This window comes from Mirounga leonina, unplaced genomic scaffold (assembly GCF_011800145.1).
Source record: "Mirounga leonina isolate KUSES-001 unplaced genomic scaffold, KU_Mleo_1.0 Mir_200, whole genome shotgun sequence".
NCBI lineage: Eukaryota > Metazoa > Chordata > Mammalia > Carnivora > Phocidae > Mirounga > Mirounga leonina.
The window spans coordinates 24,486,769-24,501,601 of NW_023270503.1; the positions used below are offsets into that span (position 1 = coordinate 24,486,769).

Sequence of the window (14,833 nt, forward strand, 5' to 3'; positions counted from 1 at the left end):
CACGTGCAAAGCCCCTCCGTGCCAACATGCAGGTGGGCACATGCCGATGCCCCAGCAGCGAACATGCACCGAGTGCGCTCGCCTCCCCGCACACACGTGTGGAAGGTCACGCCCGTGCACACACACGCTTCCCTCCACACCTGGGCAGGAGGACCTGGGCCGGCGCACATACACACAACAGGCTGCTCACACCTCCACACAAACGCCTCTCAGCCCGGAAATGTGCAGGAGCCAAAGGGAGAGAAAGATGTCAGTCCCACTGGGCGCTACATGGGCAGGTGGGGGGTGGGGCCCACGGCTCCCTCCGTCTGCCCCTCGTGGACGGACACCTCCTCCTCCCCCCACAAAGGGACATTCGACTCAGGACAAAGACGGTGGGGCACACATTCAGGTCACAGGGCTGGCGGGGGGGGGCAAGCGAAAAGTAGCAAGCAAAGAGTAATGGAGTGGAGGGAGGAGGGGGCACCACTCCCCCCTCCCCTCCCGATCAGGGGGTCTCTGTACAGCCAAATCAAACCGAACCATTTCACTGGACCACGGAAGCCAGGCCGATGTGCCCATCCTCCAGCCTCCCTCCCCCGCCAAAACAGCGGCCAGGGAGAGGGCGCCGTGGTTTTCTTTTTTTTTTTCTTTTTTAAATATTTATATATATTTATATTACGTATATTATATATATATAATATGTAAATATATTTTTAAAACAATATAAAATGTTAAGACACTTCACTTAAATGTAAAGAGTTGCCTGCAATTAAAAGTAATTGCATCATTTATGAGGTCCTTTTTTTTTTTCCTATTTTCCAAGGGTTTTTTTTTTTTCAGGAGGGATTTTTTTTTTTTCCTCTTCTTTTGTTATTTTTCAAAAAGGCCTGCTTGCCTTTGTACAAAAATGATCCAAAGCTAGAAAACAAGGATGAACCAACAAAAACAAAACAAAGCAAAAAGAAAGAAATGAAGAAACACAACCCCAGTCTCCCTTCCCTCCCCAACCCTCAACAGCTCCCCTGGCTCTCCCCAAACGCTGACCTTCCAGCCAGGCCCCAGGGACTAGGAGATTCTGCCCCTTCAATGGCTCCTTCTTTCTGTGCTTACTCAGGGAGACTACTCCCAAACCCTCCCCTGTGCTTACCCCACTTTGCGCTCCAAATAGGAATCCTGCTCCCCAGGGGCCCTACCCTATCTGCCTCCTCATCCCCCACCCACATACCACCCCGCCCCCCCCTCCCCACCGGCCTCTCACTGTGCCCTCTGGGGGACCCGGGGCTAAGCACCAAAACTGGTCTTCCTCCCCTTCTCAGGACCTGGTCAAAAGCCTCGTTGCCCCAGCCTCTGCAAGGCAGGCATCCACAGGTTGGGTCTAGGGGCACGGGCTGGCTGGTCAGGCCTCAGGGGCCCTCAAAGATTCCACCTGGGGTCACCAGCTCCCCATTTAAAAATCATCTCACCCTTCCCTGCAAACCCTCAAATCTCAAAGAGGATGGTTAAAGGTCAAGTCGCTTGACCTTTGAGTCAGAGCTGTCCTCACTGCCCCCCCATCAGCCCCTCTCTATTCCCCCCACTTCCCTCACCACAAGACCCTTCCCACCCTCCACGCCCCCAAATCTAGTTTTCTAGGCCCTTCATTCTTGCCCACCCCCATTAAATAAGTTAATGTCATGTAAAGTGCTAAATTAGGAAACCAAAAGTACCAAATAGCCCTCCTCGGGGCTGCCCTCTTCTGGGGCAGTGACCCCAGGGTCAGGCTGGCTGTTCAACAGGCCGCCCAAAACCCACTACCCAGAAGGGCCCGCTCCTCGCTCGGCACAGGCTAGGTGGTTCCTCACCACAAGAAGGGAGTCCCAGGAAGCCAACTCCTCTCCAGGACACACAGATTCAAAGGCCTCACACCCGCCCCCAGGCCCCCCCAACCCTGCCTCCCTGCCCAGCCCATCCGTCTTGACTCCAGGCCCACAGGAGCATGAGCGGAAGGGAGTGGAGCAGCAGAGTTCGGTCACAGCGAAGTTGGGCAGCTGGGGCACCTCCAGGGCCAGAGTCTCCCTGCCAGCCTGATAGTGGGGTTGTTCCAACGTCCAGAGTTTCCTCCAGGAAGGTTTCCGAGGACGGGGAGAGGGGTGTCTCTCCGCTCCAGGTCTCCGTGGCTCAGAGTTTGTTTGGAGTGCTCTCAGGAAGGGAGCGTAGGGTGCAGGGGCTTTAGGATGGACGTGGGAGGAAGCGTGGGTAAAGAGAAAAGGGAGGGAGGATGACAGGAGGTGGGCCATTTTGGAACAGGAAACCAAGGGAAGGTGGTGTTTTGGTTTTTAGTTTTACTGTTCTGCTTTAAAAAAAAAAAAGATAATTAAAAGTGAATCAATTTAAAAAACCAAAAACACCAACAGGGGATGGGTGTAGAGAGCTGAGGAGGGCCACAGCTGTGGCAAGCCAGAGACTAGGGTGGGGGTGGGGTAGAGATGAAGGGAAGAAGAGCAGGGAGAGAAATGGCAGGGGTCCGGAGGGGGAACAGGCTGAAATGGAGGTGGGAAGGGGCTTCTAGAAGGAGATGGAAGAATTCCTCGCCCCAAAGGAAGTCAATACAGGGATAGAGGTTCTGGAAGCCGAGGGCTTTTCTGAGACTGGGCTCGAGGTCTCATTTGACCCGCTCATCTCTTTAGATGGTTTAGTGGCCTGGAACAAAAACAGGGGTCAGGGGTCAGAGAGAGGATGGGAGATCCTTCATGCTGGCCCCCAGCTGAAGTTTTAAAAAATGAAAAACCTCCACAAATCCAAGAGAAAATTAACTGCAAAAGGAAGAAGCCAGAGGGGCATCTGGAGAGAGTGAGCCCCTGAGATGGGGAGGAGGGGGCCACAGTGGGGGTGCAGAATAGAGTAGAGGGGGTGGGTACAGGGTTGGACCCAAAGGCTTGGGGACCAGGGTTACTGACAGGAAAGAGAGCAGGTGGAGGAGAGAGACCAGAGAAGCACAAGGGAGGCCACACCCAGGACAAGTGGACAGGGAGATAGGGAGATAGGAGTGGGGAGGACAGGGGAAGGGAGGGAGAAGCGAGAGGTTAGCTGCCGCAGGGGTGCAGGGTGGCGAGGGGAGTGGCCCCAGCTGGGAGTAGGTGGGCTCTTAGTCTCAAGGGGCCAGCAGCCCAGCCAGACCCTTTTCTGACCTCTACAGGAGGCTGATCCTAACCAGAAGGTCTTACGGGGACAATGTGGGGCAAGCGGGTCTTCCCGGGGGAGCACTACTCTGAAGAACCCCCTCCCCAACCCCACCCCACCCCCAAGCTGGAGGAAAAGGCACTCACTGCATCCAGCCTCTGGCCCACGGCAGGAAGCCCCGCTGCGGCCCCTACAAGTGTTCTCCCAGCTTCCAGCCCACTGCGCAGCTCGGCTAGTTAGAAACAGCCGCGCCTCCTCCCACCCCAGCAGACTCCCTGTGTCTAGACTGGTTCTGGGTGTTTGTACGGTTCCAGAGCCATCTGCATCACCTCGAGAGGAGGAGGTGTCGCAAATGCAGATTCCGGGGCCCTGCTCCAGGATCTCTCCCTCTCTGGCTCAGGCTCAGGAACCTGCATTTTGGGCAGGCACCCTAGGGGACCCTGCTGCACGCTTCGCTTTGAGCGCCACTGGGTTGGGGCTACACGGACCGGGTTTCTCTCTGTCGTATTCACTGCCCCCCCCCGCCCCTCCCTTCCCCGCCTTGCATAGCTACTAGTGGGATAATGAACTGGTCTTGATTAAAAAAAAAAAAAAAAGGGGCGCCTGGGTGGCTCAGTCGGTTAAGCGACTGCCTTCGGCTCAGGTCATGATCCTGGAGTCCCGGGATCGAGTCCCGCATCGGGCTCCCTGCTCGGCAGGGAGTCTGCTTCTCCCTCTGACCCTCTTCCCTCTCGTGCTCTCTGTCTCTCACTCTCTCTCTCTCTCAAATAAATAAATAAAATCTTTAAAAAAAAAAAAAAGGAAGGAAGGAGAAGGGGAGGGCTGGAAACTGCGCTGAGGCTCCTCGGGCCCCCTCCCGCAGCAGCTGCGGTCTGGGCAGGGCGGCTCTACAGCCCCCCGCACCACCCCCAACCCCGGGAACCCCCAACCCCCGCTGGGCAGGCTCTATCAGACGCCAGCGGGGGCAACGAGGAGGCCTCGGGCAGCCTGACCGGCCGCCTGGAACTCGCCCTTGCTCTTGGCGGCCCCCACGTGCTCTTCCACCCACGCAGTGACTCCCCTGGGATGTGACGCTCACGCCCCGCAGCGCAGTCTACCTCTTCCCTTGCTGCAAATCCAGGCAAGAGGTTCCCCGTTTGGGTCTTCTGACCCCTCCCCCTCTTTCCTGTCGCAGTTCGCCTGGACTCACCGAGGCTCCAGGGCCCCAGCCACAAGATCCCTGGATTCACTGGGGCCTTTGCCCGAGGGGCATGTGCCAGGCCTGGCCCCTGCTCGCGGGGGGTGGGGGTGGGGGTCCCGGCACCTGGACCCGGCGACAGCCTCACGCCGTCTGACTCCCGGTCACTAGCCCTGGGCTCCAGGCCTGCCCCTCCCGTCCCAGCCTTTCCCGTTCAAAGTTCTTGCTCCCAAAGGCGGGTGGGCGGGGAGCCCCCTGCTTGTCTCCTCACATCTCGCCACATCCCAAGCCGGCTGCTGATTCCCTCCTGGCTGTCCTCTTTGTTCTCGACCCATCTCTCTAGTTGAAAGCTTTTTCTCTTCCTCCCCTTTAGCGTTTGTCGAGCCCCGGTCTGTTCTGCGCTTTGGTCTTGGGAACGCCCGCCTTCCAGCTTGGGCCGCCACCTGACTCCTGCGCCGCTCAGGTGACACGTCCTCACCCAGGCGCTGGCCCCTTTCTGCCACGGCCAGCGCGAGGCCTTTCCGCAGTAGCCGCGGGGCCGGTCAGCGGCCTGCGTGGACACCCCCGCTCCTTCCTCACGGAGACCTGGGCGGCTTGTACTGCTCTGTGAGCACCCGTTTGCCCTCCCAGCCACCTTCCCTCCCGGGTGACTGGCCGCAGGGACGCGTCAAGCCCCCTCCCCTGAAGCTGAGGGAGCACATGGCCATCGTGCCCCCTGCCCTGTCCCGGGCTGCGGAGGTTCTCTGGTAACACAGCTGCCGTCTCTGGAGCTTTCCGTCACTTCATTTACCCACCAGCCCTCTCCTGTCACTTCCAAGTACGTCCAGAGAAGCAGAATGCTGTCACCTTCAACTTCCAGCCGGGGGGGGGGGGGGGACTGGAAGGGTTCGCGGGGCCTAGGCAGCTGAGCCCCGCATCCCTACTCTTCCTGCAGGTCAGCATGCTGCCCCGCCCCCCCGCGCTGTGACATAGATCTCCGCACAGGGACAGGTCACCTTGTTGTGGCAGACCCTGCTGGCGCCTCTTCCAGGGCCACTCCCAGTGTCCCTTCCTCCGCTGCCCACACGCCCTCCTTCCTGATGAAATCCTGCCCAGATCAGGCCCTGGGCTATCAGGAGAGGTGGGCCTTTCCCCCAGCCCAAGAGGGTTGGGTCCCGAGCAATCTACCCAATTCAAGCAATTCCCTTCTCCTTGCCAGTGACTGATTCGGGAACGGACAACGGGAAGAGAGGGGAGATCAGTTAGGGGCTTCTGGGAAAGGTCCTCCTGCTCCTGACCCGATCTGTGGGGCTGGGAACCCCCCCTCCCTGGGGAGTGAAGGCAGCCATGCGGAGGGCGGGGAGGAAGGATGACAGGACAGCAGGACCCTCTGAGGAGATGCACCAGGGGTGCAACAGATTTCCTAGCCCTAGTAGAAGAGGAGGGGTCCATGGTTTCCCATCTGCAGCAGGCCCGGGCTCCTTGCACCCCTGGGAATCTGGCTACCATCCCACCCCTGGATCTCCAGCATGACATCCTCGGGCTTTTTCTCAATTGTTTCTTCTGGTGTCTTTGTAGTACAAGGCCCTGTTGCAGCCACGTCTCAGAACTCTCTTCCCCCCATTTTGGTGTCTCTGGTCCTCGCACTTTTATTCTTCCCCTCGTCATTGTCAAAGGCAGCTTTGAGCCCCAAGTGTTAGAACCACGTGACGAGAGAAAGGCCTCTGCCCAGCCCTCAGCACTGACAAGCGTACAGACAACGACCAAGTGCAACTGAGGACGATGGGGACTGTCCTTCCCAGGGCACTTGAGGGCTTTCCCAGTTCCTTCCCACACCTGGTATGATGTGACCTCAGAAGCCTGCTGCTGGGTTTTTGTCTCTATTGTACAGATGAGGGAAGAGCCAGCAGAAGGCAGAGGACTTTGACCAAGTTCACAGCCTGAGCTGATAGGGAGCGCTGTCCAGGCCCAGAGGACAGAGGGCCAGGTGATCCAGAGTGGCTGGAGCAAACTGAGGGTGTGGGGCGGAGGGCGCCAGGAGAACCGGGAGGAAGGAACCCAGGCTGGTCATGGAAGTGCTCTGGGCAGCAGGTGAAGGACTTTTGATTTTCTCATCTGGCAGGGAGCAGTGGGCCTGGGTTTAAAGCTGGGGGGATGACATGAGCAGATCTGCAATTTATACACATCCGTCCCCAGCCCGCAGGTCTGGGAAAATAGGTTAGAGGTGACAGAGTGACAGGGAGACCCTAGAAGGGCATGCATTTAGGTAACGAGGCATAGGATTGTTTTTATCCCTGCTTCTTTAAGAAATGTCCACAAGGAACGTATATTACTTTGTTAGGAAGAAGGTGCTTTGTAATGAAAGGCGACCAGAAAGTGAAAGCGAGAGGCACAGCCAGGCCTGTGGCCCTGGGGCGGGGGGCAGACAACCTGAACAGTAGGTGGGAGGATGCCCCGGGGGTGGGTGACATTTTCTCAGGGGCAGCCTTGGGCTCAGAACAGAGCCCGGGGCAGGGACAGATGGCACCCCAGGAGAGGAGTGTGTGGTATGAGGAGCAAAGAGGCCCAGGAGGAAGCGGGGCCCAGTGACGTGAGGAGGTGTGCAGAGGAGAGACGCCCAGCAGGGAGCCGGGAGGATCAGGGTGAGGGCTGGCCAGGGAGGAGAGGAATGGAGGGCCTACACAGCATCCCCGTGAGCATGTGTGTGTGTGTGTGTGTGTGTGTGTGTGTGTGAATGCTTGAGGCTGCAGAAGGCCTAGCTGGGCCCTGGGGGGAGGCTGGAGGGAAGGCCAAGTGGGCTGGGGACTGAATGGAGGCCACAGAGGTGACGGAGGGGCCGGAGAGAGGCTCTGGGTGCCCCAGGACAGGGAGTCAGGGTGAGAGATGGCCGAGCAGTTACAGCTGGAGAGGCTGAAGGCAAGGTGTGTATGGGGGAGGGGACCAGGCACAGGGTGCCAATTCTCCTGCACCCTCGCCAGCTGCATGACCGTGGCTAGAACCTCAGTTTCCCCATCTCTTGAGTGAGCATCAAAAGGACCTTCCTCAGAGTGGTGTGGCGAACGGGAAATGAGAGAACCTGTGTGTCTGGCACAGGGAGCACCCCGCGCATGTCAGCTGCTGTTCTGGACAGGAAGGATGGACATGGGACGAGGGGGACTCAGGCAGTGTGGAGGCAGGACAAGGAGCTAGGGTGGGATTTGCACGGTGTGTCCGGGGACCCACGAGGAAGACGGTGGGCCAGTGGGGAGCCGGGGAGGAGAGCTGGTCAGGGGCGGGTAGGGCTGGGATGGCCGTCTCTGTGGGTTCCTCCAGGGAACCAGCAGCCCAGGGCTGTTGCAGGGCTGTGGGGTGGGAAGGGCTTTGTGATTCCTGGGCCCCGTCCTGGCTCTGATGCCACCTTGCTGTGTGCCCTCAGGAAGCCCCTTTCCTTCTCTGAGCTGCCCCTTCATCAGTGAAGAAGGGAGTTGGACTTGCCACCTCTAACCTACTGCCTCAGAGCCTAGAACCTTCTTCAGGTCACAGCACCTGGACATTTCACAGCGCCCGTTCCCACCCTGGCACCCACAACAGGCCTGGCACGCAGGAGCTGCTCAGAAATACTTACTGAACCAAATGAGTGCACGAAAGGTCTCTCTCAATATCTAGGTCCAAGGACCACCCTGCACCTTCTGACCAGGCCACGCAGTGGGCCACAGGTCAGAAACACCCACGGGTGGGGCTGTCACTTCTACACTGGCCCCAAGCCCGCTGACTTACATCTGACAGAGGGTACAGCATCCCTGCCGTCCCCACCCCACCGGGGGGGCCACAGTACTTCTCCCTTTCCCCGTTGACATCAGTGGAACCCACCAAAGCCCAAACACTGAAAAGCAGAAGCAAAATTGGTTTCTCCCTCAGCTGGGAGATGGCCTGAGAGCCAAAAGCGAGGACTGATGACAGTGGGGTGCCCCCCAGAGAGCAGGGGGCTGAGAGCAGGGAGAGGAAGCCCAGCAGCAGTGAGCAGTGGCAGGAAGACAAAGGGACATCAAAGCCCCCTCCCACACCCCAGGGCAGGCCGGGCCTTGGAAGGCCGCGGGCCAGCGGGGACAAAAGACTGCTGGGTCCCCCTCCTCCAGGAGCAGCTGGGGAGAGGGCCTTCTCTGCCAGGTGGGGGTCTCCGGAAAGGGGAGTGGCCTGGTTGAAAATACGTGTTCTAAACCAGATCCAGAGCGCTGGGGTTGGCAGGAGGAGGGACAAGATGGCTCAGGGGACCGGTGGGGCCGTTCTGGCAGGGAGGAGGTCTCTGGGCATTTGGCAGGAAGGTGGCCCCAGGCGTGCTGGCAGGAGCCGCCCCGCACACAGCCCCAACGCACAGCCGCGCAGGGGAAGGGGAGGGGCCAGGATGGGTCGAACCCCGCCCCCCACGGGGCCACGCCTACCTGCTGCTGGGCCTGGATCCTCATGTACTCCGCCCTCTGCTTGCCGTGCTTGCTTTTGTCGGGGCTTCCCGCCTGGCTCTGCACCGCCTTCAGCCGAGAGGCCCCTGGAGTCACCACCTTCATGGGTGGCACGCTGCCACCACCACTCTGCAGGAAGAGGAACAGGGTGGGGTTGAAGGTGGGATCACACAGGAATCCTAGGTGCTGGGTGGGGTCTCGGGGGCTGGGTCCTCTTCAGTGGGCCCTTTGAGAACTGGAGACCTTTGGACCTCCCTGCCTCCACATCCCTGGCCAGGACCCAGGTCCACTCTCCAAGGCCAGGGTTAAGGCCTCCCTGCAGAAGAGGGACAGGGGCCTCCCAGCCAGGTTCCCAGCAGCTCCCCAGTGACAGCTCTTTGGTGGTTTCCTTGAGTAGCCCAGGGGCAGCAGGTGCCTTCCGGGGAGCCACTTCTAAAGTGAGAGTCGCTGCCATCACCCCCACTCCTGACGAGGTACCCTTTTCTGAGTCTCCCAGAGCATGCCTGAGATTTGAGGGGGGTCTTTATGACGGCAGACAGGGTGGGGCCCACATCTTCCTCTGAATGGGAGCATGGGGGTGAAGTCTCCCTAGAGATGGACAAGTCCAGCTCCTCTGAACCACCCCAATTCAGAGGCGCAGACAGAGAAACAACAGAGGCAAAGAGAGTCAGACAGGAGAGGGGGGAGGGGAGCGTGGGGATGGAAAAGGAAGAGAGAACTTTATTTGTTGGTTTATAGGTACAGAGCAGAGGGGAGAGGACCTGGTCCCTGCCAGGGCTGCTAGGGCCGATCCCTGGGTAGGCCAGCTTCCCAGCCTCCCGGGGTTCTGCCTGCAAACCCCACCCGGTGCCGGGCTCCCAGGAGGCTGGCAGGAGCTGACAAAAGGCCAGTGGCAGGAGGGGGCTGGCGTGGTGCTCCTGCAGACCCCCACTCCCTCCAGCTCTGAGGACCGAGAGACTGGAGCATGAAGGCAGGAGGAGAGGCTAGGGTAGGAGGCAGCCACCTGGGGACCGGGTGGCAGGGGTGGGGGGCTGCCAGGGGGTCCCGCGGCGAGGGCTGTGCCCATCTGGCTCAGGGCTTCTTCTAGCTCCCGGAGTGTCTCCTCCAGGCTGTCCATCCGCTGGGTGGTGGCGCCTCTCACTGTGCAGCCTAGGCCTCCAGCAGGCTGGGCCCTGGGCTCCCCACTGCAGGGTTGGGCATCCTCTCCGGTGTCCTTGGGGGTCTTCTCTGGCTGGGTCTCAGCAGTGGAGGGCTCCTGAGTGCCGTCAGGGGCTGGTACCCAAGGGCAGGGAGCCCCGGCGCCTCCTTCCGCTGGGCTGCAGCTCTCTATCCCCAGTCTCTTCAGAGCTGCCCCTTCCTTCTCAGGCGCCAAGCAGCTCCTGGGCTGGGAAGCCTTGGCCACCACCTCTGGCAGGGCCTGGGAGCCACTGCAGCCCCTCCCGCTGCCAGCCAGGGTCCGGGGGCGCGGGGTGGGGGTTGTCCTGGGACCGGCTTCCTCAGGTCTGGCCTCTGGTGGGGAGGGAGGGCTGGGGGTACACTCCGTCAAGATGATCCGGGGGACGCAGAAGGCCCTGGGGCTTGGGGCAGCCTGCGGGGAGAGGAGAGATGAGGGAGAGTCTGCTCCCGGCAAACGGAACGCCCTGAGCTGGGATGGGGGGTTAGACGCGGGTGAGCCCAGCCCCTTCCTTGCGCAGATGGGAAAACCGAGCCAGGGGAGGCTGGTGACTGAGTTTACTCAGCAAGTCAGAGGCAAAGCCGGGACTGGAACTCAGGTCCCTTCCCACCCCACACTAGGGTTCCCCCACTTTCTGGCAGGGACGCCGGTTTCCCCGGAAGCACAGACGCAGGCCTACCTCTCACTGCCCATGTTAAACTCCGGGAGCAGGGCCCACGGGCACTGCCAGGAGTCTGCCCGTCTGTGCAAAGAGGTAAGTGTGGCACGGAGTCGGTGAGAATTCAGTGCGCTCACGTGGGCGTGGGCTCGGAGCAGTGCCCGGCCTGTTGTAAGCACTCGGCCAGTACTCGCCCTTTGCCGAATTGACCTGAATGGCCTCTGGCCTCAGAGGCTGGGGCTGTCGTGCTCGTCTCAGAGCGGCCCCCTCGCCCCTTACTTCTGGAGCTTTCCCAAGGGCTTCACAGCCTCAAGGGGCGGCGCTCACATCCCTCGGCTGCACACACGCTCCGCAAAGCTAGAGCACTGTTTCTGTGTGAGCGTCGCCTGCTCTGGCTTTGGGGGAGCCCCCCACTCACTAACCCCCAACCTGAGTGAATTCTCGTCTAATTCAGACCAGCAGAGTCTTTTTGCCAGGCACTGTCATATACGTCTTCATCTTGAGTCCTTACTATAACCCACGACATGGTGACCGCTCCTATGGTCCCCACTTGACAGATGAGGAAATCGGGGGTGGGTGTCCTGTGATTCTCCCAAGGTCACTCACCCACAGCTAGTTAGTGGCAGAGCCAGGATTTGAACCCAGGCAGTCTGGCTCCAAGTCCAGTGCTCTTTCCACTAAAAGGAGCCATGGGGGAGATTCGGGAGGGGGCCGCAGGGACCTCAAGCCCCCCACCCAAGGTACCCCACCCAGCCCTGCCACCTGCTTACCTGGATGGAGACTGGGAAAGCAGAGAGGCGACCCATGCCTGCCTGGCTCCACTGCCCAGTGGCGCCTCAGGATGCAGAGGGTAAGCCAGCTCAACCAGCAGAGGGGCTTTGCCCCCTGGGCTCCTTCAGGTCTAGCTCCCAGAGGCCAGAGAGAGGCAGGAGCTGGGTGCAGTGGGTCAAAGTGCCAAGGGCACGGCCAGCCCAGGGGGCACCCCCTGCACACTGCTCATCCCCAGACGGCTCCTTGGACTGCTCTGTGCCCATCCTTTGCCCAGCAGATGGTTTTGTCCACCTGTCTGCTCCCCCTGGCCAAGGAGTCAAAGCACCACAAGCCTCAAGCCAGGCCAGAAATTAGGTGGCGGCCAGCATGGAGCCCATGGTGGCCCAAAGGGAACCAGACAAGGCGGGTGAGCATGTGTATGGGGGAGGCTGCCCTCTTCAGAGCAGAGGCTCTCCTGCCCCAACCTGACTGGGAAGACGGAGGGATTCCCAGACCACCTCCCCCAGTGCCCCCTCCTCGAGTGCAGTCCCCTGGGGGTGCAGACAGCAGGTCCACCCCAACATTCCCAAGAAAAGATAAAGAGAAAATAAGTGCAGCAGGACAACAGCAAGGACTGAAGTTAGAGAGAAGGAAGAACTTCCCAGTGCTGAAAGAGCCAGCCGCCAAGGAAGGGCATGACTTTCTTCTCCTCCAAGTTCCCTGACCACTGGGGCCATGTGAGAGAGGGAGGCTGTAAGTGAGCCTTTCTCCTGGGGTGTCCTGACCCCCAGTGCAAGGCATAGGTTCTAGTGGGAGAGCCCCACCAGGCACCAGTGGCGGAGGAGGGGCTTCTGGAGCAGGGACTAGGCAAGGGCTCAGGACGAAGTCAGATTTTGAGTTGGACCTAAAGTCATGTAGTGAGCAGGATCCAAGCTCCAGTCTTGAACCAAGACAAAACCCAGGCTCTGGGTCAGCCCTAAACTCTGGCTGCAGCTTGGAACAAAATACCCAACTCAGAATCAAGCCTGTAAGAAAAATGCGGCCATGGCAGGGCAGGGAGTGGGGGGCGGGGCGCCAGGTACCAGACCGCTAGAGTCTCCGGGGGAGTCCAGGCAGGCGGGGCTGTGGGAGCAGCGGGACTTGGGGAGGTGACTGGTGTGTTAGCGGGTTAGCGTGAGAGGTGAGGAGAGGAAGGTGTGGAGGCACAGGCAGAGAGAGAGCTGTGAGAGGTGGGGGGCAGCCCGTTACCTTCCATGTGGGGCCCTGGGCTGAGCCCCCAGGGGGCCCCAGGTCCTGGGGTGCCAGCAAGATGGGGATCGGCTGGCGGCGGGGCGTGGGGGGGAGGGAAGACACTGAGCTTCTCTCAAACACCTGGGGAGCAGAAGGTGGGGGCAGGTTTGGAGAAGGGGGCACAGGGAGGACAGGGGTGCCGGTCTAAGGCCCACAGGGAGGGACCCCAGCCTTACTCCTTGGCCCCTCACCATGCTCACTGGCCACTCTGCCCTCCATCTCGTCTCCTCCTCCAGAGGCCTAGGTGGTCAGGGTCTCCAGCCACTTGGGGAGGGGGGCTGAGAACACTTGAGTATGGGCAGGGAGCTCAAGGTACTTGGGGATCAGTGTGTTAAAACACTCTGTCCTCAGAACATTCAGGGCTGGGTGTGTCAGAGCCTAGGGGGTCTCGGGGCAGTTGTGGGGGTGTCAGAGACTACAATGAAAACACTCAACCCTGCGAAGGCCCCCTCCCCCCATTTTACAGTGGCAGAGAAATCAAGGCAAGAAGGACGGGTTCCTGTACAGGCCAGCCCTTGGCAGGAGCACAGGACCCCAGTCACCCCCGCCCCCAGCCCCATACCCCGGGGTCATCTTGGTGGGGAAAGGGAGGGGCCTGGCTGAGGCCTTGGGACCAGGCATGCCCCTGACCCACCTCTAGCTCGGCGATGATGCGGTCCTCATCGTCCTCATCTTTGATGGCAGAGGCCATGATGGGCGGTGTGGAGGCTGGGCGGGCCACCTCGGACACGGTCCGGCGCAGCTTCACTTGGGGCTTCTGCACCTCCAGCTCCTCGGACTCGGCCTTCTGCAAGGCCCAGGCCCCCGTCAAGACCAGACTCTGCCCCCCTCCAGCAACAGCTCGCATCCTCGGCCCCATCAATGCCAGACCACTTCCTGCCCCAGCTCGTCTGCCGCTTCCGCTGTCCCCTGTCCCCTGTCCCCTGCCAGGCGGCCCCCTTCCCACCATGGAAGCCTGAGCTGGAGGCAGAGTCGCCCTGCACCAGCCCCCTTTTTTCCTTCCACCCCAGAGGGTCTTCAGAGGTCCCCTCGGGTATCCCGCTGCCCCAGGTGGGGTCGGTACCTTGATGAAGGCTGAATCCTTCTTGCTGGTGACCACCACCTCTCCCGTGCGCGTGGTGGTGAGGCCGTGGGAGGAGGGGAAGCTCCGGCGGGGCGGGGGCGGCGGGGGCGACTTGGAGGGCTTCTCCGTGCGGTACCGAGGCACTGTCAGCTCATCTGTGGGCAGCCAAGGGGCTGGGGGTCAGGGGACCTTTAACCTTGGAGTCTGGGCACCCAGGAGAGAAACCTTGCTTCCTCCTCTGGGGAGGAGGGGAGAGGGAAGCTCAGGGAGAGGACACAGGCCCCTCCTCCTTCTCTCTCACCTCCGGACGGAAGCCAGGCCGGCACCCCTCTTAGTGTACTCAAAGTGAGGCCCCCGGGCCACCGACCAGCAGCACCTGCAGCTTCTGGGAGCTTGTTAGAAATGCAGAAGCTCAGGTCTCTCCCACAGCTGCTGAACCAGAATCCACATTTTGACGGATCTTCCGGTGATTTCATGCACACATTCAAGTTTAAGAAGCGCTGTCCTAATCCATCCATCTCTTTCCCCCTGCCCTTCAGCTGCGGCTCTGCACCCATCTTCCTCTCTTCTCCATCAAGAGACAGTGGTTAAACTTGCAAGAGCCTGATGCCACCCATCAGGCGCTCCCTGCCCGTTTCTTCAGGGGTGGGGGTGGTTTCCAGGGCAACCTACAGAAAAGTCACTCAAACCCGACCCTCCTCTGCCTTTGAGCCCCAGTGCCTTCCCATGACCCCAAACCATGTCCGTGCTCCTTGGCCCAGCGTCTTCCACGCGTGCCAATGTTTCAGCTTCAGCTCTGCTTGCTCCTTCCTGGCCTGAACCCCGCTCAGCAACACCAAACACACCCCTCCAGGCATTTGCAGGTGCCGTTCCCTCTCGCTGAAATGCCCTCACTCACTGGCCAGGGAAAAGCCCCTACTTGTTTTCAAGACTCCAAGGGGAAGTGACGTGCAGTGGGAAGCCCTCCCCGCCCTCCCAGGGCCTCCTGTAGGACTGCACCCCACGGCTGCGGTTAGCACCCGCATCCCGTGTCTGGTCTGCACACTGAGCGGGGCCTGGGACAGATCCCTTCGCTACACTGAGCCTTAGTGTCCTCATCGGCAAAATGGGAATAATTACTGTAGCTGCCTCCTGGGGTTGCTGCAAAATTGTAAGGATTCATATA

At 60.3% G+C, this 14,833-nt stretch overlaps 1 protein-coding gene across 1 annotated transcript in view; it reads right to left on the minus strand.

The window, feature by feature from the left end:
- Positions 1 to 1,221: 1,221 nt before the first annotated feature.
- SRCIN1 (SRC kinase signaling inhibitor 1) overlaps positions 1,222 to 14,833 on the minus strand; it is a 43,184-nt gene continuing 29,572 nt past the window's right edge. Inside the window, exons 19-22 of the mRNA XM_035027467.1 lie at positions 13,669 to 13,823; positions 13,240 to 13,392; positions 8,716 to 8,862; positions 1,222 to 2,661 (exon numbers count right to left, since the gene is read on the minus strand). Of these exons, the coding sequence (XP_034883358.1) occupies positions 2,527 to 2,661; positions 8,716 to 8,862; positions 13,240 to 13,392; positions 13,669 to 13,823 (590 nt within the window). The 3' untranslated portion in view covers positions 1,222 to 2,526. The remainder of the gene's footprint in view (positions 2,662 to 8,715; positions 8,863 to 13,239; positions 13,393 to 13,668; positions 13,824 to 14,833) is intronic.